Source organism: Barbus barbus (assembly GCF_936440315.1).
Source record: "Barbus barbus genome assembly, chromosome: 10".
Classification (NCBI taxonomy): domain Eukaryota; kingdom Metazoa; phylum Chordata; class Actinopteri; order Cypriniformes; family Cyprinidae; genus Barbus; species Barbus barbus.
The window spans coordinates 19,274,259-19,292,387 of NC_136738.1; the positions used below are offsets into that span (position 1 = coordinate 19,274,259).

General features: G+C 39.1%; 1 protein-coding gene across 1 annotated transcript in view; it reads right to left on the reverse strand.

The window, feature by feature from the left end:
* Positions 1 to 18,129, reverse strand: part of LOC306876133 (diacylglycerol kinase beta-like) — a 106,556-nt gene continuing 88,427 nt past the window's right edge. Inside the window, exons 23-25 of the mRNA XM_079427088.1 lie at positions 4,698 to 4,818; positions 3,835 to 3,895; positions 1 to 2,042 (exon numbers count right to left, since the gene is read on the reverse strand). Coding sequence (XP_079283214.1) covers positions 1,947 to 2,042; positions 3,835 to 3,895; positions 4,698 to 4,818 — 278 coding nt within the window. The 3' untranslated portion in view covers positions 1 to 1,946. The remainder of the gene's footprint in view (positions 2,043 to 3,834; positions 3,896 to 4,697; positions 4,819 to 18,129) is intronic.

Consider the following 18,129-nt stretch of genomic DNA (forward strand, 5'->3'; position numbering starts at 1 on the left):
ACAGGATTTATTTATTTACCAGGATTTATCCTGGTCCATGCTAATGTCTTCATATATTCATGGATTTTTCAGGTTGTATTACATTATTTAACATAATATGAATATACATGCATTAACAATGAACAATGGTATAAATTTATGTGGTGGAAGTGAACTTGAACCAGGCAATTAAGTTTATGAATTTAAGTTAAACAAGATTATTAAATGCTGTACATATACGCTCAATGATAGATGTTGACATCTAATGCATTAACAAATGTTAACAAATTAATCCTTATTTTAAAATGTTACCACTATGTCCTTTTGTAAAAAAAATACAAAAATAAATCATTAAAATCGTTGCTTGCTGATAAAACGCTTAAAACTGGCCTAAACTGGTTTGACCGTCTTAGCTGGTGTAAGACCTGTTCACACCAAGACGAATGCTTAGTGCAAAAATTCTGTTTTTCAGAAAGATGATCTAATCTTTTTTTTGAATAGATTGCATTATCAAGAAAACCAGCCAACCAATACCATTCTCACTCTTTTTGATCACATGTCCTGAGTTGCTGCTGTTACATAAAACTCATTTTTTGTAAACGCCACCTACTGTCATAGAGTGACGTTGCATTTTTTATTCAGCCATTCTTCTATTTTTCTCATTGGTCTGAACAGACAAATCACATGCGAAAACTAGACCGAAATTTTGTGCCGTACATTCGTGTTGGTGTGAAAAGGCCATTAAGATGGTCTTAAGTTGGTCTTCAGCTAGTCTAGCTGGGTTACCTGCAAGTTTCCCTCTGAATAGGCAAAACAGCATAGGCTGATGTAAGATGTTTTTTTTATCGACAGAATCTACTCCCAAACTTAATGGTACACTATGTTGATTTGGCTTAAAAAATATGATATCATCATATTATTGCACAAATTGCCACATTTCTATGATATAAATACTCATTGGTAAAACTGTTTTAGTACACTAATTCTCTCTTCTAAGGGTTTTCTAAACTTACACTGCATTTTTGAGACCTTAGGTCCATTCTCCACACTGAACGCTAGCACTGTTGTTTTAGAGGGCAGTATGGGATTAAATAAACATCCAGCTAACTATAACAAAACTTGCACTGGTCAGTCTTGCGGCCTGAGGGTGAACACCAAAACTGGCCCGAGCAAACACCAGAAGCTGACATGTTTCATGTCTTTCAGGCCAGTCTAACCTATCCCTATCAGCAGACCCCCATAAACATCTTCATAATGGATGAGGATGCCGTTTCATCTCTTTAGTGGTGGCATGTCGCAGGGCCTTGGAGAGGCACTGGAATGAGTGCTTTGCATGCACTGATGTATAATTCAGTAAGCTCCTTTAAGAGGAAAGTTTGTTCCCTGGTCCTGCTAGGCTAAGCCAGGGCCCAGTGACGTCCATATGTGCACTACCAACTCTCATGTGAAGAACATCGTGTCAGGGTGTCTCTCGCTCTCCTTCTCTTTCCACTTGAACACACTTCTTTAATTTTGCTGGGCGAATCTCTTGCTTTTCTGGTCCTCTCTTTCTCTCTTTGAAATTGGCAGTATCTTCTGGTGAGCCGTCTCAAGAGGAGGGAGAGGGCACACAGTGTGATCCCAAGGCAGTGGCCTACTGGTAGGGGGGATTTGGTTGGAATTGAGTCATAGCTTACAGGTCACAAGCCTGTGATAAAACGTTCTGGATGATAAGACACAGGAAGTGGTCATGACACTCAAAGAGGGTCTGTTCAACTGGTTCAGCCTGTGAATAACAGGCTGTGTTGGGAGATGGAGTCCATTAGAGATCCATTACAGTGATGTGTTTGTATTGATTTGTCTCAAGTGTTTGAAAGATCTCTTCTCTTTGGGTCCCACCACCCAAAGATGAAGAAATATAGCTGAGGAAGGTGGAGATGCTTGAGTGTATGATTGTAGAAAAGTGGTTGATTTTTGGAGTCCCATATCTAGTCCCGACTTCTGTTGCGCTTCTTGAAGAAGAAGAACGTTTTCTGTGGCGGTCCCAGCAGCATGGGCACCTGGTTCTTATGCGTGATCCGTATCTGCAGGAAAGAAGGCAAGATTACTCTCTGAAGACAACCAAATCTGAACAGTTGGTTAAATCCTTCTGCTTGTTAATTACTCACTGTTTTAAGCAGTTGTCTCGTTCACATTCAGCAAATGAGCTGACAGAAGTCACACATGTCCAGATTAACAGGCACAAATTTGAGAACGTGAGAGCTGACCTTGAAACTGAAATAACATCCCATATTCCCCTCTGCACAGTTGGGCAAATTAGAGAGGACTAAAAGCACAGCGGCACACTTTTTATAGAGCTTGCGCTGATAGAGATGTATATATAGAGGGGGACATTGTGTTGGCGCTATGTGCAGATGGAAAGCTGCATGTTTATTCCCCTCTCTTAATGACATAATCAGTCAATGGCAGGGTGTGACATTGACAGTGTTTTAATTAACAGTCTGATCGCTGGGATGGGTGAATGTACAAAGCTGCAACAGACCGGAGGAGGCAATTTTCTGAGAAGGAGAAAAAGGTCCTGCTCTGAACTGAAACCTATCATTGAGCATTGGGTGTATCTGCCTCCACATTACATCACATACTCTTGTGAACTTTAAGGGTAGACAGAGACTGTGGTCTCTTTCTAAAATATGTTTTTTATTTATAATCTTTTGCCACTTGGATGTAGTAATGCAGTTATTCCATTGCAATTTCACAGAACCAACATGTACTCACATATAAAAAAACTTACATCTTGAATGCAGTGTAAAAGCATCTGCCAAAGCATAAAAGTAAATGTAAATTGAAAAATATGAAAAAGCTGATTTGAACTCTTATTTCACATGTTAGTGGACACAATGCCATGAGGCCAAGACTCCAATATATTTTTAAATTCAACTTGACATTGTATTTTGGGTTGTTTGGCAGAAAACTCCACTTTGAAAGCTGATCTGGACTATGAAGCGAGACTCTGAAGTGAGTGTAATTAATGATGTATTGTGTCCCAATTGTATCATGGGTCGGACTCCAATGCACAATGTTAAATGAGATCTTTGGCATGGAATCAGTCTCAGGTTTGGGCCAAGCAATTGAGTTGAAGGTGAGGTGAATTCAGCCTTAAAGGGATAATTCACCCAAAAATGAAAATCACAAATCACAAAATCTCGAGAACCAAGTTTTTTTTTTTTTTTTTACAGCAAAGGAAAACTAGTCTGCTCTTGGTTAATATTCAGAATCCTCTGACATTTTTCTTTACAAACCCTCATTTTGTTCTTGTAATTCGTGGACGGTGGGGTTTTTTCTCTCTCCTCTGCACTTCCGTGTTCGTCAGTTCTCACCAGAGCTTACTGCCTATGTCATCCACTGGAACGGCACTCTCTCATGAACGCATGTATGACAGTTAGCGGAAGCTAAAGATTATGGTTTATAAAGTTTTAAATATGGATATTATTCTTACCAAAATACATTGATTTGCTTTAGAAGGCCTTTATTAACCCTCCAGAGCCTTGTGGAGCACTTTTTATGATGGATGGATGCACTTTATTGGACTTCAAATTCCTGACCCCCACTCACGGTCATTATAAAGCTTGTTAATATAACTCAGACTGTACTTGTCTGAAAGAAGAAAGTCATATACACCTAGGATGGCTTGAGGGTGAGTAAATCATGGGGTAATTTTAATTTCTGGGTGAACTATCCCTTTAAGTTGCAGTCACATAAGTGGAATGTCTTGTCTTGTTTAATTACAGTGTTGAGTTGGCTGGTATGGGTCATGAAAGAGTCATTGTTTCAGATATTTAAAAAATGGTAAACGAATGCAAAATCAAATGAGCTGACCGTGCATGGAGGCTGCATCCACGGTTCTCCATCAATCTGCATGGGCAGCAGACGGGACGTTCTGTGGACAGAGAGACAAGGACAGAGAAGAAAAAAAAAAGACAGAGTTGTTACGGGTCAGGTCACTGACCAGGCAGATCGTGGGCACGAGGCTCATATACAACACTTTTCCTAGACGGCTCTGAACACTGTTCTCTTTGTTCCCACGGCCCCGTTCCCAGCTGGGCCCCTTACTCTCTAAACTAACACACTCACACAGTTCAGCACCTCCATTCCCACATACACACAGTTACAAAAAGTTAGTTTAGTCTTTTCAGCAGGGCCACTACAAGTTAAAGCAACACAGCATGGGAGAACGACAATGATGAATGCGCTATTAATGCCTATTACGGAAAGTATTAGGTCGTGGGCAGAACGATCCTGTGTACAGGTGAGGAAACGGCAGCGAAAATTGTGAATAACCACCTCGCTTCAATTCAGAACTAACCGTTAGTGTTATTATGAGTGCTTAATGGAGCGAAGCAGGCCGGGGCAACACAAACTTGTGAACTAGCACCTCAGAAGTGATGAGTCTCCACTGGTTCATTAGTATACGTCAGGACTGAGCAGTGTGTGTTTAGACGTGCTACAAACATCATTATTCAAAAGTATGAGTGAGTCCAGAATGTTAGAGCTGTTGGCAAAGCAAGTGACGGCAGGTCAAAGGTCTGATTTACTAGCTGCACTGGCCAAGAGAGGACATCCTGCTGAGGGAGAGGGGGAAGAGAGATGTTTCAGAGCCATGGACACAAGTGTTTGCCTACGAGTTGGACAAATACTGAACTTTTAGTCAATTTGTATGTGGACAGGCATGAACTGCTGACCTGATGGTGACATTGGAACACTGTGCAAGGCGCCGCCCAGCGCTCTTGAGACCCGTGTAGATCTGACCCATCTCGATGGCTCCCTCCAAGCCCACCACCTCCAGAAGCTGATCACTCAGATCTGTTTTGCCAGAGAACAAAAGACAAATAGATTCATGTTTCATTATGTTTCATTTAGACATTAACTTTTTCTCAGATGCTTTTTCCTAAAATTCCTTAGGAGAACTAAATGGAGAAGAAATTATTTATTATTAGTTAACTTGGATGTCATGGCCCAGATAATTTGGTCTTGTAAGAACCTGATGACAAATTCATAATAAAATCTTTTCATTGCATATTTTGAGAGCACAGTTTGTGATGTCATTAAATGTAAAATTCACCCAAAAATGAAAAATTTAAATTGAGATAGATTATACATAATCTGAAATCTGAATAAATAAGATTTCCATTGATATATGGTTTGTTAGGATCGGACAATATTTGGCTGAGATACAACTATTTGAAAATCTGGAATCTGAGGGTGCCAACAAATCTAAATACTGAGAAAATCATCTTTAAAGTTGTCCAAATGAAGTCCTAAGCAATGCATATTACTAATCAAAAATGAAGTTTTTATATACTTACAGTAGGAAAGTAGCGCACGTGAGCACAGCTTTACAGAAACTCGCTGATCTGATCACAGAGAGTGAACAACAACACCCGGACTCTGTTTTAATCATTCTCGGGGACTTTAATAAAGCAAATCTCTCCCGTGAACTGCCAAAATACAGACAGCACATCACATGTTCCACCAGAGACAGTAATATATTGGATCACTGTTACACAACAATAAAGGACGCATATCACTCGGTTCCACGAGCAGCTTTAGGACTCTCTGATCACTGTTTGGTTCATCTTATTCCATCCTACAGGCAGAAACTTAAGTCTGCAAAGCCTGTATTAAGATCTGTTAAAAGATGGACTAACGAAACAGAGCGGGATCTACAAGCCTGTTTCGACCTCACTGATTGGACTGTTTTTGAAGCTGCGGCAAATGATCTGGACGAGCTCACAGAGACTGTAACATCTTATATCAGTTTCTGTGAGGACATGTGCATTCCTACCAGGACTCATCTATTCTACAACAATGACAAACCATGGTTCACTGCCAAACTCAGACAGCTCCGTCAGGCCAAAGAAGATGCTCACAGAAAGGGGGATAAAGTCTTGTACAAACAGGCCAAATACACACTGGAAAAGGAGATCAGCCTTTCACACCTCCAGCAACCCCTCTCTCCCCCACACCTACAATTCAAATCAGCGAAGATGATGTGTGCCAGGTCTTCAGGAAGAACAAAAGAAGGAAAGCACCTGGTCCAGACGGTGTGTCACCAGCCTGCCTAAAAATCTGTGCTGATCAGTTGGCCCCCATCTTCACACAGATCTTCAACAGATCACTGGAGCTGTGTGAAGTCCCCTCATGCTTCAAACGCTCCACCATCATCCCCGTCCCAAAGAAACCCAAAATTACTGGACTTAATGACTACAGACCTGTGGCCCTAACGTCTGTAGCCATGAAATCATTTGAAAGACTGGTCTTGGCTTATCTGAAGGACATCACTGGACCCTTACTGGACCCCCTGCAGTTTGCCTACAGAGCAAACAGGTCTGTGGACGATGCAGTCAACATGGGACTGCACTTCATCCTACAGCATCTGGACAGACCAGGGACTTATGTGAGGATCCTGTTTGTGGACTTCAGCTCTGCTTTTAACACCATAATCCTGGAAACCCTTCAAAATAAACTAACTCAGCTCTCCATCCCCACCTCCGTCTGCCAGTGGATCAACAGCTTCCTGACAGACAGACAGCAGTTAGTAAAGCTTGGCAAATTCACATCCAGCACTCGAACCATCAGCACTGGAGCTCCTCAGGGCTGCGTACTCTCCCCACTGCTCTTCTCCCTCTACACCAACGACTGCACATCTAAAGACCCCTCTGTCAAGCTCCTGAAGTTCGCAGACGACACCACACTGATCGGCCTCATCCAGGACGGTGACGAGTCTGCTTACAGACAGGAGGTTAAGGAGCTGGCTGTCTGGTGCAGTCTCAACAACCTGGAGCTGAACACGCTCAAAACTGTGGAGATGATCGTGGACTTCAGGAGAAACCCCCCTGCTCTCCCCCCACTCACCATCATGAACAGCACTGTGACTGCAGTGGAGTCATTCAGATTCCTGGGCACCACCATCTCTCAGGACCTGAAGTGGGATATTCACATTGACTCCATTGTCAGGAAGGCCCAGCAGAGGCTGTACTTCCTTCGCCAGCTGAGGAAGTTCAACCTGCCACAGGACTTACTGAAACAGTTCTACTCTGCCATCATTGAATCCATCCTCTGCACCTCAATAACTGTCTGGTTCAGCTCAGCTACCAAATCTGACCTCAGAAGACTACGGAGGGTAGTCCGGACTGCTGAGCAAATCATTGGTACAACCCTCCCCACTCTCCAAGAACTGTACTTATCCAGAGTGAGCAAAAGGGCTGGTAAAATCACTCTGGACCCCTCACATCCAGCACACAACCTCTTTGAACTGTTACCGTCTGGTCGACGCTACAGAGCTCTGAGCACCAGAACGACCAGACACAGGAACAGTTTCTTCCCTCAGTCAATACATCTCATGAACACTCAATAATAAACGTGGAACACACAACTAATTCATTATCCATTCACCACACTCACTTATTTTATTTTTATTTTCTCATTTCTAATTTGCACATACTTGACCTGTACATACATAGTCGCCTATTATATATTATATATTGTGTATTTTTTATTTTTTAGCTGCTTTGTACATTGGTTATTGGCTATTTCTTGTTATTTTGTTTTATTACCTGTGTCCTGTCCTGTTACTGTCTTTCTGTTGCACTGTGGAGCTTCTGTCACTACAACAAATTCCTTGTATGTGTAAACATACTTGGCCAATAAAGCTCATTCTGATTCTGATTCTGATTCTGATTCATTCTGAAATTTACTAAGTATCTTCATGGAACATGATCTTTACTTAAAATCCTAATGATTTTTGGCATAAAAGAAAAACAAATTTTGACCCATACAATGTATTTTTGGCTATTGCTACAAATATACCCCAGCGACTTAAGACTGGTTTTGTGCTCCACGGTCACAAATATGGACAATGGAAGCTCCACCATGCAAGCATGTTTGACCTTTCATTTATCATATTTGATGTGCTCAAATTATGCGCACTGATCAATGTTTATGTGTTAATAATCTAAATTAAATCTGTTCATCATAAAATGTGATTTCATCTTTTCTGAAGACTTGGATTAAAGCATTTCCTATGGATTTGGATGATCTCTTTATGGTTGCATGGACTTTCAGTAGAGACAAAAGTCTCCAAGGTTTTAGTAAAAATGTCTTAATGTGTGTTTCAAAGACCGAAAAGTCATCCAGGCTTGGAACACGAGGGGGGAGTAAACAGAATTTCCATTTTTTTGGGTAACTAACTCTTTAACACCTCTTTCAAAAAGAGAAACATGCTGAGAATTCTGGGGGACTAAACAATATGATAACCATAAGATGTAGGGGAAAAGTTTCAATGTATTCTCAATTCTGCCTCATTGCTGTCTAGGATAAACAACTGCGATAAAATAGATCTTTTTTATAGTAAAATCATATAGGTGAATCTAAATAGCTTTTTAAAAACCACAAAGTAAAATGAAATCAACTGGTAGTATGAGAGAAAATGATCATAGACCTACAGGGGAAAAGGCATTGAGGTCAGTGGTTAAGCCTACTAGCAAGCTAAGCTTTAGTAAATGCTTGTGGAACATTGTTATCCCTTTACTCACTCATTAACTTTCTCTCATCTCACACTAGCACACACAACAGGGTCATGGCAGCAAGAGTCCCATCCACACACACACACACACACGGAAACTGATTATATGTGTTGCAGAGTAGGAGACTCAGGCCCACTGAATGAGCGATTTATAAAAGCCTCTTTATTCATAAAAAAAAAAAAAAAAAGCTTCCTTCTGTGAATCATTATTCAAGAGCCAATGCAATCAAATCAATGCATGAAATGGTATTACATGAAACTTCATCTCAAGAGTGTGAATGCAGAATCTAGAGCTCATAATGGAACACACAGATCCAGTGCTATTTTAGTATTATTTATACTATTACTTTTTAAAACTTTTTTTTTTAAATTTCTATTTAAGATTAATAGATTTTTAGTTATACAAATCGAATTTAAGTTTTTCATCCAATATTTTATTTTGGCTTTAATTCAATATACAAAAATCCTCAAAGTCATTTCTTTGATGATTCTTGGAAGGTTCCTGGAAGAACTGTAGACAGTATTTCGAGCTCTTGCGGGAACATATGGGTTACACTGTTACCAGCGTGTTACCAATCTGAGACTTCTACTAAAAACACTGACATGTTCTAAGAACTTGGTCCAATGTCCATCTTCATTTGCAAAACAGAAGCAATTAAAATGAGAGTTTACTAAAGCTATAGCAAAGAAAATGAGGCATGCATACTACTACACTGCAGTCCAAAAAGCCATGTAATAGAAATCTCTCTTCTCTTTCCCCCATCCATTCTAAAAGTTGACCCTCATTAATGGCCCATCAGAGGAAGCTTTAACTAGCGGTTTAGTGGATGGATGCACAACATCCACACAACCTAGAACTACTCATCAGTTCAAGCCAAATGTATAGAGCCATCTGTCAAAGAAATGTTTCAAATTTACTCATGCTGGGTCCGCCTATATAATTCAAAGCTCATCCAGTCTATCATTAACAAAAAGGTCTCTGATGTGTGACACGTACTTAAAGGCACATCTGCAAACAGCTTATGCTTACTCCAGCTGCCTAGAATCCAGACCGGCAGCAATGGTTTGTTTAGATGAATATGTGTGTTGTTTAACACAGTGTAAACACTGTTAATAATTTCACAATGTCACCTGACAGAACACAGACACACTTCTGCAACCCAGCAGGAAATTGTCGGCTGGCTTATTCTAGTCTTATGAGATAGAGGCTAGCGCAAGGACGATGATGCAAGTTCGACTCCATAAAACGTCACACACGATGCTGACCAGACAGTAATAACATCCGAAACGGACAGAGTTTGACTTTGGTTTACAATGAAAGGTCAAAATATTAAGACAAATATGGATATCATACAAAAACATTTTGGTAAAACTTTACAGGAAAGTTCAACATGTAAACATTAGTTAATGCATTGGGTATCATGAATGAAAAAAATGGACTAGTTTTTACAGCATTTCATAATCTAGTTTTAAGAATGAACAGATAAAATAAGTTTTTTTATATAAAGCTAGAAATGTTAAAAATGATTAAAAAGTATTGTTTGTTGTTAATTCATGAAATGTAATGCATTGACAAATTGAACTTTTTATGAATTGTAACCAATTGTGGTACAGTTGCACAAATTCAAAAGAAATCTGGGCAACACTTACAATAAGCTTCCAAAAGTTAATGCATTAACAACGAGCAAGAAACTTGGGTCACACTTTATTTTAAGGTCCAATTCTCTCCATTAACAAACCATTAACTAGACGTTTGCCTCAAACTTCTAATTTGCTGCTAATTATTAGTTAAAGGTAGTTGTTAAGTTTAGGTATAGGGATGTAGAATATGGTCATGCTGAATTTGTGCTTTATAAGCACTAATAAACAGCCAATATGGGAACTAATAATAGGAACTAGTTAACAGTGAGAACTGGTCCCTATACTAAAGTGTTACAGAAATTTGCTATTAATCCTTGATAACATTATTTAATAAAAAACAAACAAACAACTATACATTGTTGGTTATTGTTAGCTCAGGACCATTAAATATTAAGATAATTTAGTAAATGTTCAAATTCACATCAACAAAGATTAAATATTATTGTTAACTAATGTTAACAAATAAAACCATATTGTAAAGTGTTACCAAAATCTGCTGAGTGTTAACAGCAATTGACCAGCAATTAACCAGATTTAACCTAGACCTTTGAAACATTATGAAAAGGTCACATCTCTCAAAATCACTCAGAACCATACAAACTACAAAGAAAAGGAAAAATCAAAGAAAAGGAATTTCATTGTTACTGATTCTGTAGGTTAAGATAATAAATTCAGTAGCTGCGAATACTGCATTTACACAGGGAATAAGTCAGTGGGTCACTGTCAAGTTTAAATATTTCACAGAGCGAATTTCATGGCACATATCACAAAACTTGTCCTCAGTGAACGTGGCCAACTTCTAAACTGCGCTAGTACACTCCAGGAACGCCTACTAGCTCAACAAGGACATCTGTGAGGAGCTTCAATTCACTTCATTAAGCAGAGGCCTGCATCAAAGAGAAAGTAATAGCGATTGCATATTCTCCCAATTTTGTTCAAGATTTTACATTGCAAATCTTAAAAACTTCAACTAATCCAAACCCTAACAGTCTACTAATACTCTAATGACAGTTAGTTGACATGTAGTTAAAGAGCGACTTGGTTAGGAGAATGTTTAAAGTGAGATTAGCAAATTAAAATTGTAGCAGGCTTTTTTTTTAATAGTTTTCAGCATGTGGTATGACCTGTGAATCTCTTTTGTTGAGTCATGACCTGGCTGAAAAGAAAAAGCTGCCTGCCAGTGTTTATAAAGTGTTTACTGATTGATGAGAAGTGGAGAGGTCTGAACCTGCCTGACTGTGCAGCTTTGCCGGGGGATATTGTGACTCTCCTCCTCTGAAAGGTCAGACAGGAGAGGTTTGCTGAGAGGTGAACAAACCGTATGCGTCGCTTGGAGGGCCATGAAGAGCCCCAACAGAGAAATCTGTGCCTGGTATCCTTTATCCACCTCCACAATGCCACTATTTGACAAGCATGTCAAAGATCTTGATGCTTCCTGAGCTCTATACATCTCAGGAGTTTTCCCAGAAAGAATAATAGGATTGAGAGCTGTAAGAAGAAAAGAGGGAGGTAAAGAGGGCAGATTAGGACTTCAGCACTGACACTATGAAGTGACGTGGGTGACTAACGGCTCTCTAACACCCAAAACTGCAACAATATTCAGCCTCGCACGGATCTGCATGGACTCTGCACTCACAGACCTCTGTAAACACTCATTTTCCAAGTTCTGCAAAATTCAAATGGTCGTCACTCAGTATGATTTTAAATGTATTTTAAAGAGGTTTTTTTATGCTCGTCTATCTATTTGATCAAAAATACAGAAATTTAGTGAAATATTATTATTGCAATTTAAAATAACCGTTTTCTATTTTAATATACTTTAAAATATAATTTAATGCTGTGAAGCAAAGCTGAATTTTCAGCATCATTTCTCCAGTCTTTAGTCACATGATCCTTCAGAAATCATTCTACTATACTGATTTATAAGTGTTGGAAACTGTTGTGCTGCTTAATATTTTGTTTGGGACCTGTGATACTTTTTCAGGATTCTTTGATAAATAAAAAGTGAAGTTTATTCAAATTAGAAATTTTGTGTTACAATATTCAAAAGTTTGGGGTCAGTCATTTTTTTTCTTTTTCTTTTTTAAAAGAAAATAATACTTTTATTCAGCATGGATTTGTTAAATGGATAAAAGTGATAGCAAAGACCTTTTCTGTTAGAAAAGATTTCTATTTTGAATAAATGCTGTTGATTTTTACATTTTATTCATCAAAGAATCAATGGAAAAAGGTATAACAGGTTCCAAAGAAATATTAAGCAGCACAAGTTTCAACACTGATTTTAAATCAGCAAATTAGAATTATTTCTGAAAGATCACATGACACTGAAGACTGGAGTAATTCAGCGCTGCGTCACAGAAATAAATGATATTTTAATATATTATATTATTATAATATATTATAGTTCTTTTCTGTATTTTTGATCAAATAAATACAGCATTGATGAGCATAAGAGACATTAAAAATCTTACTGAACCCAAACATTTTACCGGCAATGTATACATCGGTTTTTAAAAGGCCGATCTCTAATTATTGGCTGACTTTAAAATTCTGTTCTAGCTTATCTAAATAAATGTAAAACATAAAACACTAAAAAATTTAAATCAGTGAATTCAGGTATCACAAATTGATAATGTACTGTACAAAAAAAAATGGATATTCATTCTGAGAATTGCTAAAGATTAAATATAAGACTGTTATTCAATTATTAGATGAACTTTTAGTGTGCATTACATGAATCTAAACGTAAAAATAAGGAATGGACATCTAAATAAACAATTAAATATGCAATATTGACTCTGCTAAATTTATATACTTTTTTTTTAATGTAAAAGATGCTTTAATTTTTAATTTATAGAGATGACAACAAATGACTGGGAATCAGGATGTGTTACAAGCCAGATTCAAACTCAATCTGCTGTATAAGCGCCATTGCTTAGTGTTTCATAGAAAAAAAAAAAAAAGAAAAAAAGTCAACCATGAAAATTCTGTAAATTACTGTAAAAATACAAGTAATAATATAGTCACATATGCTGTATTCTATATTCAACTGTGTATTTACTGTCAGCCTTGTCTTTTGTTTCATGGAGCAAACGTATTATTATCAAACACACAGCCTCTTGTTCGTTACCCCAAAAGCAGCAAATAAAATAATAATAAAGAGAGGGAGGGGAAAAAACTGACGAGAGCCTTATTTTCCTCACGACACAAATGTTTCCCGCTCTGTCAGGTCTGGCCTTTCTTATTCCAGGCAGCACATCACAGTGAGGCAGCGCTAAGAATAGCTCACAAACGCCTTCTTATGTAACCGTGTCAGAATGCATTGTGTGGAGGATATTAAGTCCCAGCTAAGCAGAGTCTTGTTGAAGGTATAGAACAAATGACAGTGATCTAAACAAATTACATGATCCTCACTGACCGCGTTTTTCAAAGAAAATGACAAACTTTAGTTGTTCACTGCCATTTACTTCACTGCAAGCCCATTCCCAGTTAAAGTCAGTCAGTGAACACTACTGAGGTCAGCATACTCTTCAACACTGACATTTTCACTCGCATATTAAAAAGCAACAAAAAGTGAACCTGCATCTGAAGCTCACACTGTTCAGACGCTTGAATCTGCATTGCACACGTTGACAACCATTCTTACTTTGTCTGCGGTCACTTCGCGCTTGCTGACCGTAGAAGAGACCCGACACCCTGTAAAGCTGCTTTGTGATGCCTATACCATTAGAATAAAAGCATGAAATGAAAAAGAGCCATGAAACGGGTTTATAAAGGAGCTGTCAGAAGACAGAAATCTCTCTATTTCTGAACTCTCTCTATTTCTGAACTTTATGCGAGGGGTCTGTTGGATTCCACACGGATGAGGAGAGGAGATTTATTTATTGTGTTTCTGGCCTGTGCTGTCCCTTTGGTGTCTTGGGCTGGTAGAAGTGAAGGCAGATGGTCAGAAGGAGCTGGAGAGGTTGCAGAAGCTGTGGTAGAGGTGCGGGGGTGGACGGTCTCTTGGCACATGGACAGAACGAGAGCCACCTCTCAGCGTTTACAGAGCACAATCCACTCAGTATCAGCCCGTGTTACAGCTCACACTCACTCAGAATGAGCATTCCTGCACTCAGAACTTGAGTACACTTATCCTGTAAATTACACTGAGAAATACGGCTTCTGAACTCATTCCCAAGGTCTTCTTATGCACTCTTTACTGGCATACTTAAACAATGAGACTTTCTTCTCTACCATGCTTTACTCTCAGACTCTTTGTATGATCTCTTCTCTATAAAACGCCGTCAGTGAGATTTCCAAGTGCATGCTTAATACCAAAGCTTTCTTATATACTCTTCTTTATCATAAATTATTCTCAAAAACCTGTTATGAACTCTTCTCTGGTAAACTTCATCCCTGAAATCTCATTCACTCCTAACTAGCATATTTTATGATTAAGCTCTTCATACTCAATTCTCTGGCTCTGCTTATGTAAACCTTTCTACCATACATTACTAAGATTCACTATTTTCATTTTACTAAAGCCCTATTCGCACGGGATTAGTATTATCTGGGGACCATGTGTGATTTTGAAATTACTCCCCCACATCTGAATTTCGTGTGGTGCATTCGCACGGGATAAGCGAAGCCTGTGATTTTACTCGAAATTACTGACTTATCTCCCGGATACCCGGATGTCAAGGCTTTGAGAGTCCCGTTCTATGGTCCAATTAGATGGATTTAAAAAAATAAAAAAAATAAACTAATATAGTTTTGTGCCCGTGTCATTTACATTTCACCAGGTTAAAATAATATCTCAAGCTTTATGCTTGATTTATTTGTAACACATTAAACCTTTTCAGCTTTCTCTTTCTGCAAATTGTATGGTGTAGCGATATGACAGCACCCAAAATACTATCAAACACTCCAACGCAGTTCCATTCTTTGGGAAAGATGGATAAAAAGGCGCACAGGAAACAAAAACTTTGAAAAATGATATACGACCCGCCACATTCTGGCCAAATCACAGAGATGTCGATTCGCACGGGACTAATATTATCACACGACCTCGGTGTTCGGCGAAATATGGTAGGTCATTTGCGGAGGAATTTACACTTTACAAATTACAGACATGGCCGATTCGCACGGGATTAAGATCACAGACAATACTAATCCCATGCGAATAGGGCTGTAGAGGGATCATGAACTGAAAAATCTAAATTTGACATTTAAGAGCTCATTGTACTGTAAAAACATTCTGTAAGTTTCAGAACTCAAAACTTTTTTGTTAGTTTAAAAACAGCTTATATAAAGGTCAGGTTGTGGAATGTGCCACTCTATGATGTAACAGTGTGGCTAAACACCACCCCCGCAGAAGAAGATTAACGCCTGCCTCTACATCGCTGCCTGTTTAACCCCGCCCACCAATTTACGCATGTAGCGTGAATAACAAGAGGCAAACGCAGGAACCAAACGATAGAGATGGGCTCCAAAAGACAACAAGACGCTGTGTAGTGCCAAGCTGTGGAAAAACAGTCTTTGCATTGTCTTCCTTCTGATCCCAACATTAGTAAAGAGTGAATTAACTTTCTTTTTAACCCTCAAAGACTGAGACAGCCACCCGCGGCTAAAAATAACTATTGTTCTTTAATGTTTAATAACTTTTGAACCGCTAATCCTACCTGAATGCTTTAAAAAGTGTCTGAAAGCAGAGATATCACAATTGTCTCATTTGGATATTCAGAGGCTCCGTAGTGTACATGATTACGTCATCACATTTTAACAACATTGATTCGTCAGAAGAAATTCATGCAATTTCTTAGAGAAAACAAAGGGAAAACTGGGACTTTAAATTAGCTAGACTGAAACTTCCAAGTTCTCTTGTTTATAATGATATATGGCACTTAATGCTGACTACTAATAGGTCTGAAAAAACAAAGAAAAGTGCAGGGATGTCAGGCGCCCCAAAAATGTTCTAGGTCTTTAAGGGTTAATGACGTTCCAGAGCACATCAGTAAGAACTTGTTCCTTTGTTCACTTCATTTTACTGCGGATTAGTTTACAAACAAGGCATATTTTGTCGCAGGATTTTCAGAAAGATCGAAACTAAAAGATTATGCTTTGCTGACTGTATTGTTTCCGACAGTATTTTCGCAACACACAAGTGTAACTTTAATTATGTGATCACTGTTGCACTGTCTGTTATTACAGTTTGATAGTATTTATGCGTTTTTAACCAAAATCATTGTAGCGTCCATCTATGAAGGATATAGTCTGTCAAACATACAAAGCTGTTAACCAATAAAAACAGTGGGTGTTTACTTCCTAGTCTACAATCCTGTTTAGTGTACACAATGCAACCTCATGAGTAATATAAAATCAGACAAGCCTGTCACTTTACAATTATAACTGCAGTCTGCTACTTTTGGCGCTCTAGCGGTTAATAAACATAACTGCATGCGTGTCTTGTAGAAGAACATTGTAAATGGAGCTACTTCTCTCTGTTTATGTCTATGGCGAATCACGTAGATACTGGGCTACTCCGCAACGGTTCCTACCAGAACCAGTCTAAAATAGTCAGAATATAAAAACTTATTATAGGTGTTATTATAGTATTATAGTGATTCAGGATAAGCCAAAAACATGGTTTGGAAAATGGATTCATTGTGTACTCGCTTTTATATAAAGTTTAAACAAAAAAAAGTTTCTGACTGCAGCTTTAAGAAAAAAAAAAAAAGTTCTTGAGGAATGTCTTCAGAATTGTTCAACAACTGCACTAAGGAACATTCTTTTGAACTTTTTCCTTAAGATTTCTGTAGATTTCCTCTGCTCATTTTTTCGAGCACGTTCTCTACATTAGCTACTGCTTCAGCCCTGCTCTACACAACATACTCCTCATGACACACTTGATTCCCATGCTTCTATTCATTTGAGGCGTTCTCATTATGTCAATATTGTGACATGTCTAAAAACAGCCTCACGCGGCGGCAGACATTTCAGAAGCGCTAGGACGAGCTCAAATGAATGATAGGTGTTAATTTTTACATTGTTTGGCATTTCATAACTTGTCATGACTCACACATCGGGGTGGGTGTTGTTCAACGAGAGCCCAACCGATAGTCTGCCACACTGCTCATGCTCTCCTCATTATCACACACTCACTGTACGGATGCGCTCTGCCTTGACACAATCCGTTTACTAGCGCTCTGCATGCAAGAGAGCTCGCCAGTCTCCCAACCTCTGTTCCCATGCCATTCACAAACAAAGCTCCACTCACAAAGCAGGCCAACAATCACAGCTCTTATGACGCAGATCATGGGAAAGGGCCCCTCGGGCCAGAAACATCTTCAATGATTTTGAACCCCTGATGGGTGAGAGCCACTCTTCAAATGTCCATCACTCTTGCTAAAGCAAGAGTAAAGCTGTCGATTGGCTTTTTTGGCCACCGATCGAGCCACAGTGGAAAGAGTCCCTTTCGTTCACTGAGTCACCGTGTTCCCACAATGCTCTTTGGGTGGACAGTTTCACTTCTATTCCTGTCGTGTGCGACGGGAGTGAGGAAATACAACACAAATCATTCGCTCTGTGTTTACGAGGATCCGAGTGTGTTTTTTCGTGCATGTGTGTGCATGTGTTGTTTGTGGGCCCCAGTGCCCTGAAATAGCCATCAGCATGAGGCAGTGTGTGGCAAGATCGCTGTGGGAAGGGTGGAGCGACTTGTGTACGAGCCATAACGAGAAAGAAAGGAGAGTTCAAGGGTGTGGGGAAGCAGGTTAAAGGACAAAATGTCCCTCTGTGACCCTGAAATAAAGGGAGGAAAAGGGAACAGCCAATTTGAGATAAGAGATGTGGAGATGCTGTCTACCACACGAACACGGCTTATTCCTGAAATACACAAACATGGAAAGAAAGCAAAAAAATCCTGAACATTCCATCCATGACACATTTATTTCTGCCAAAATGGCCAT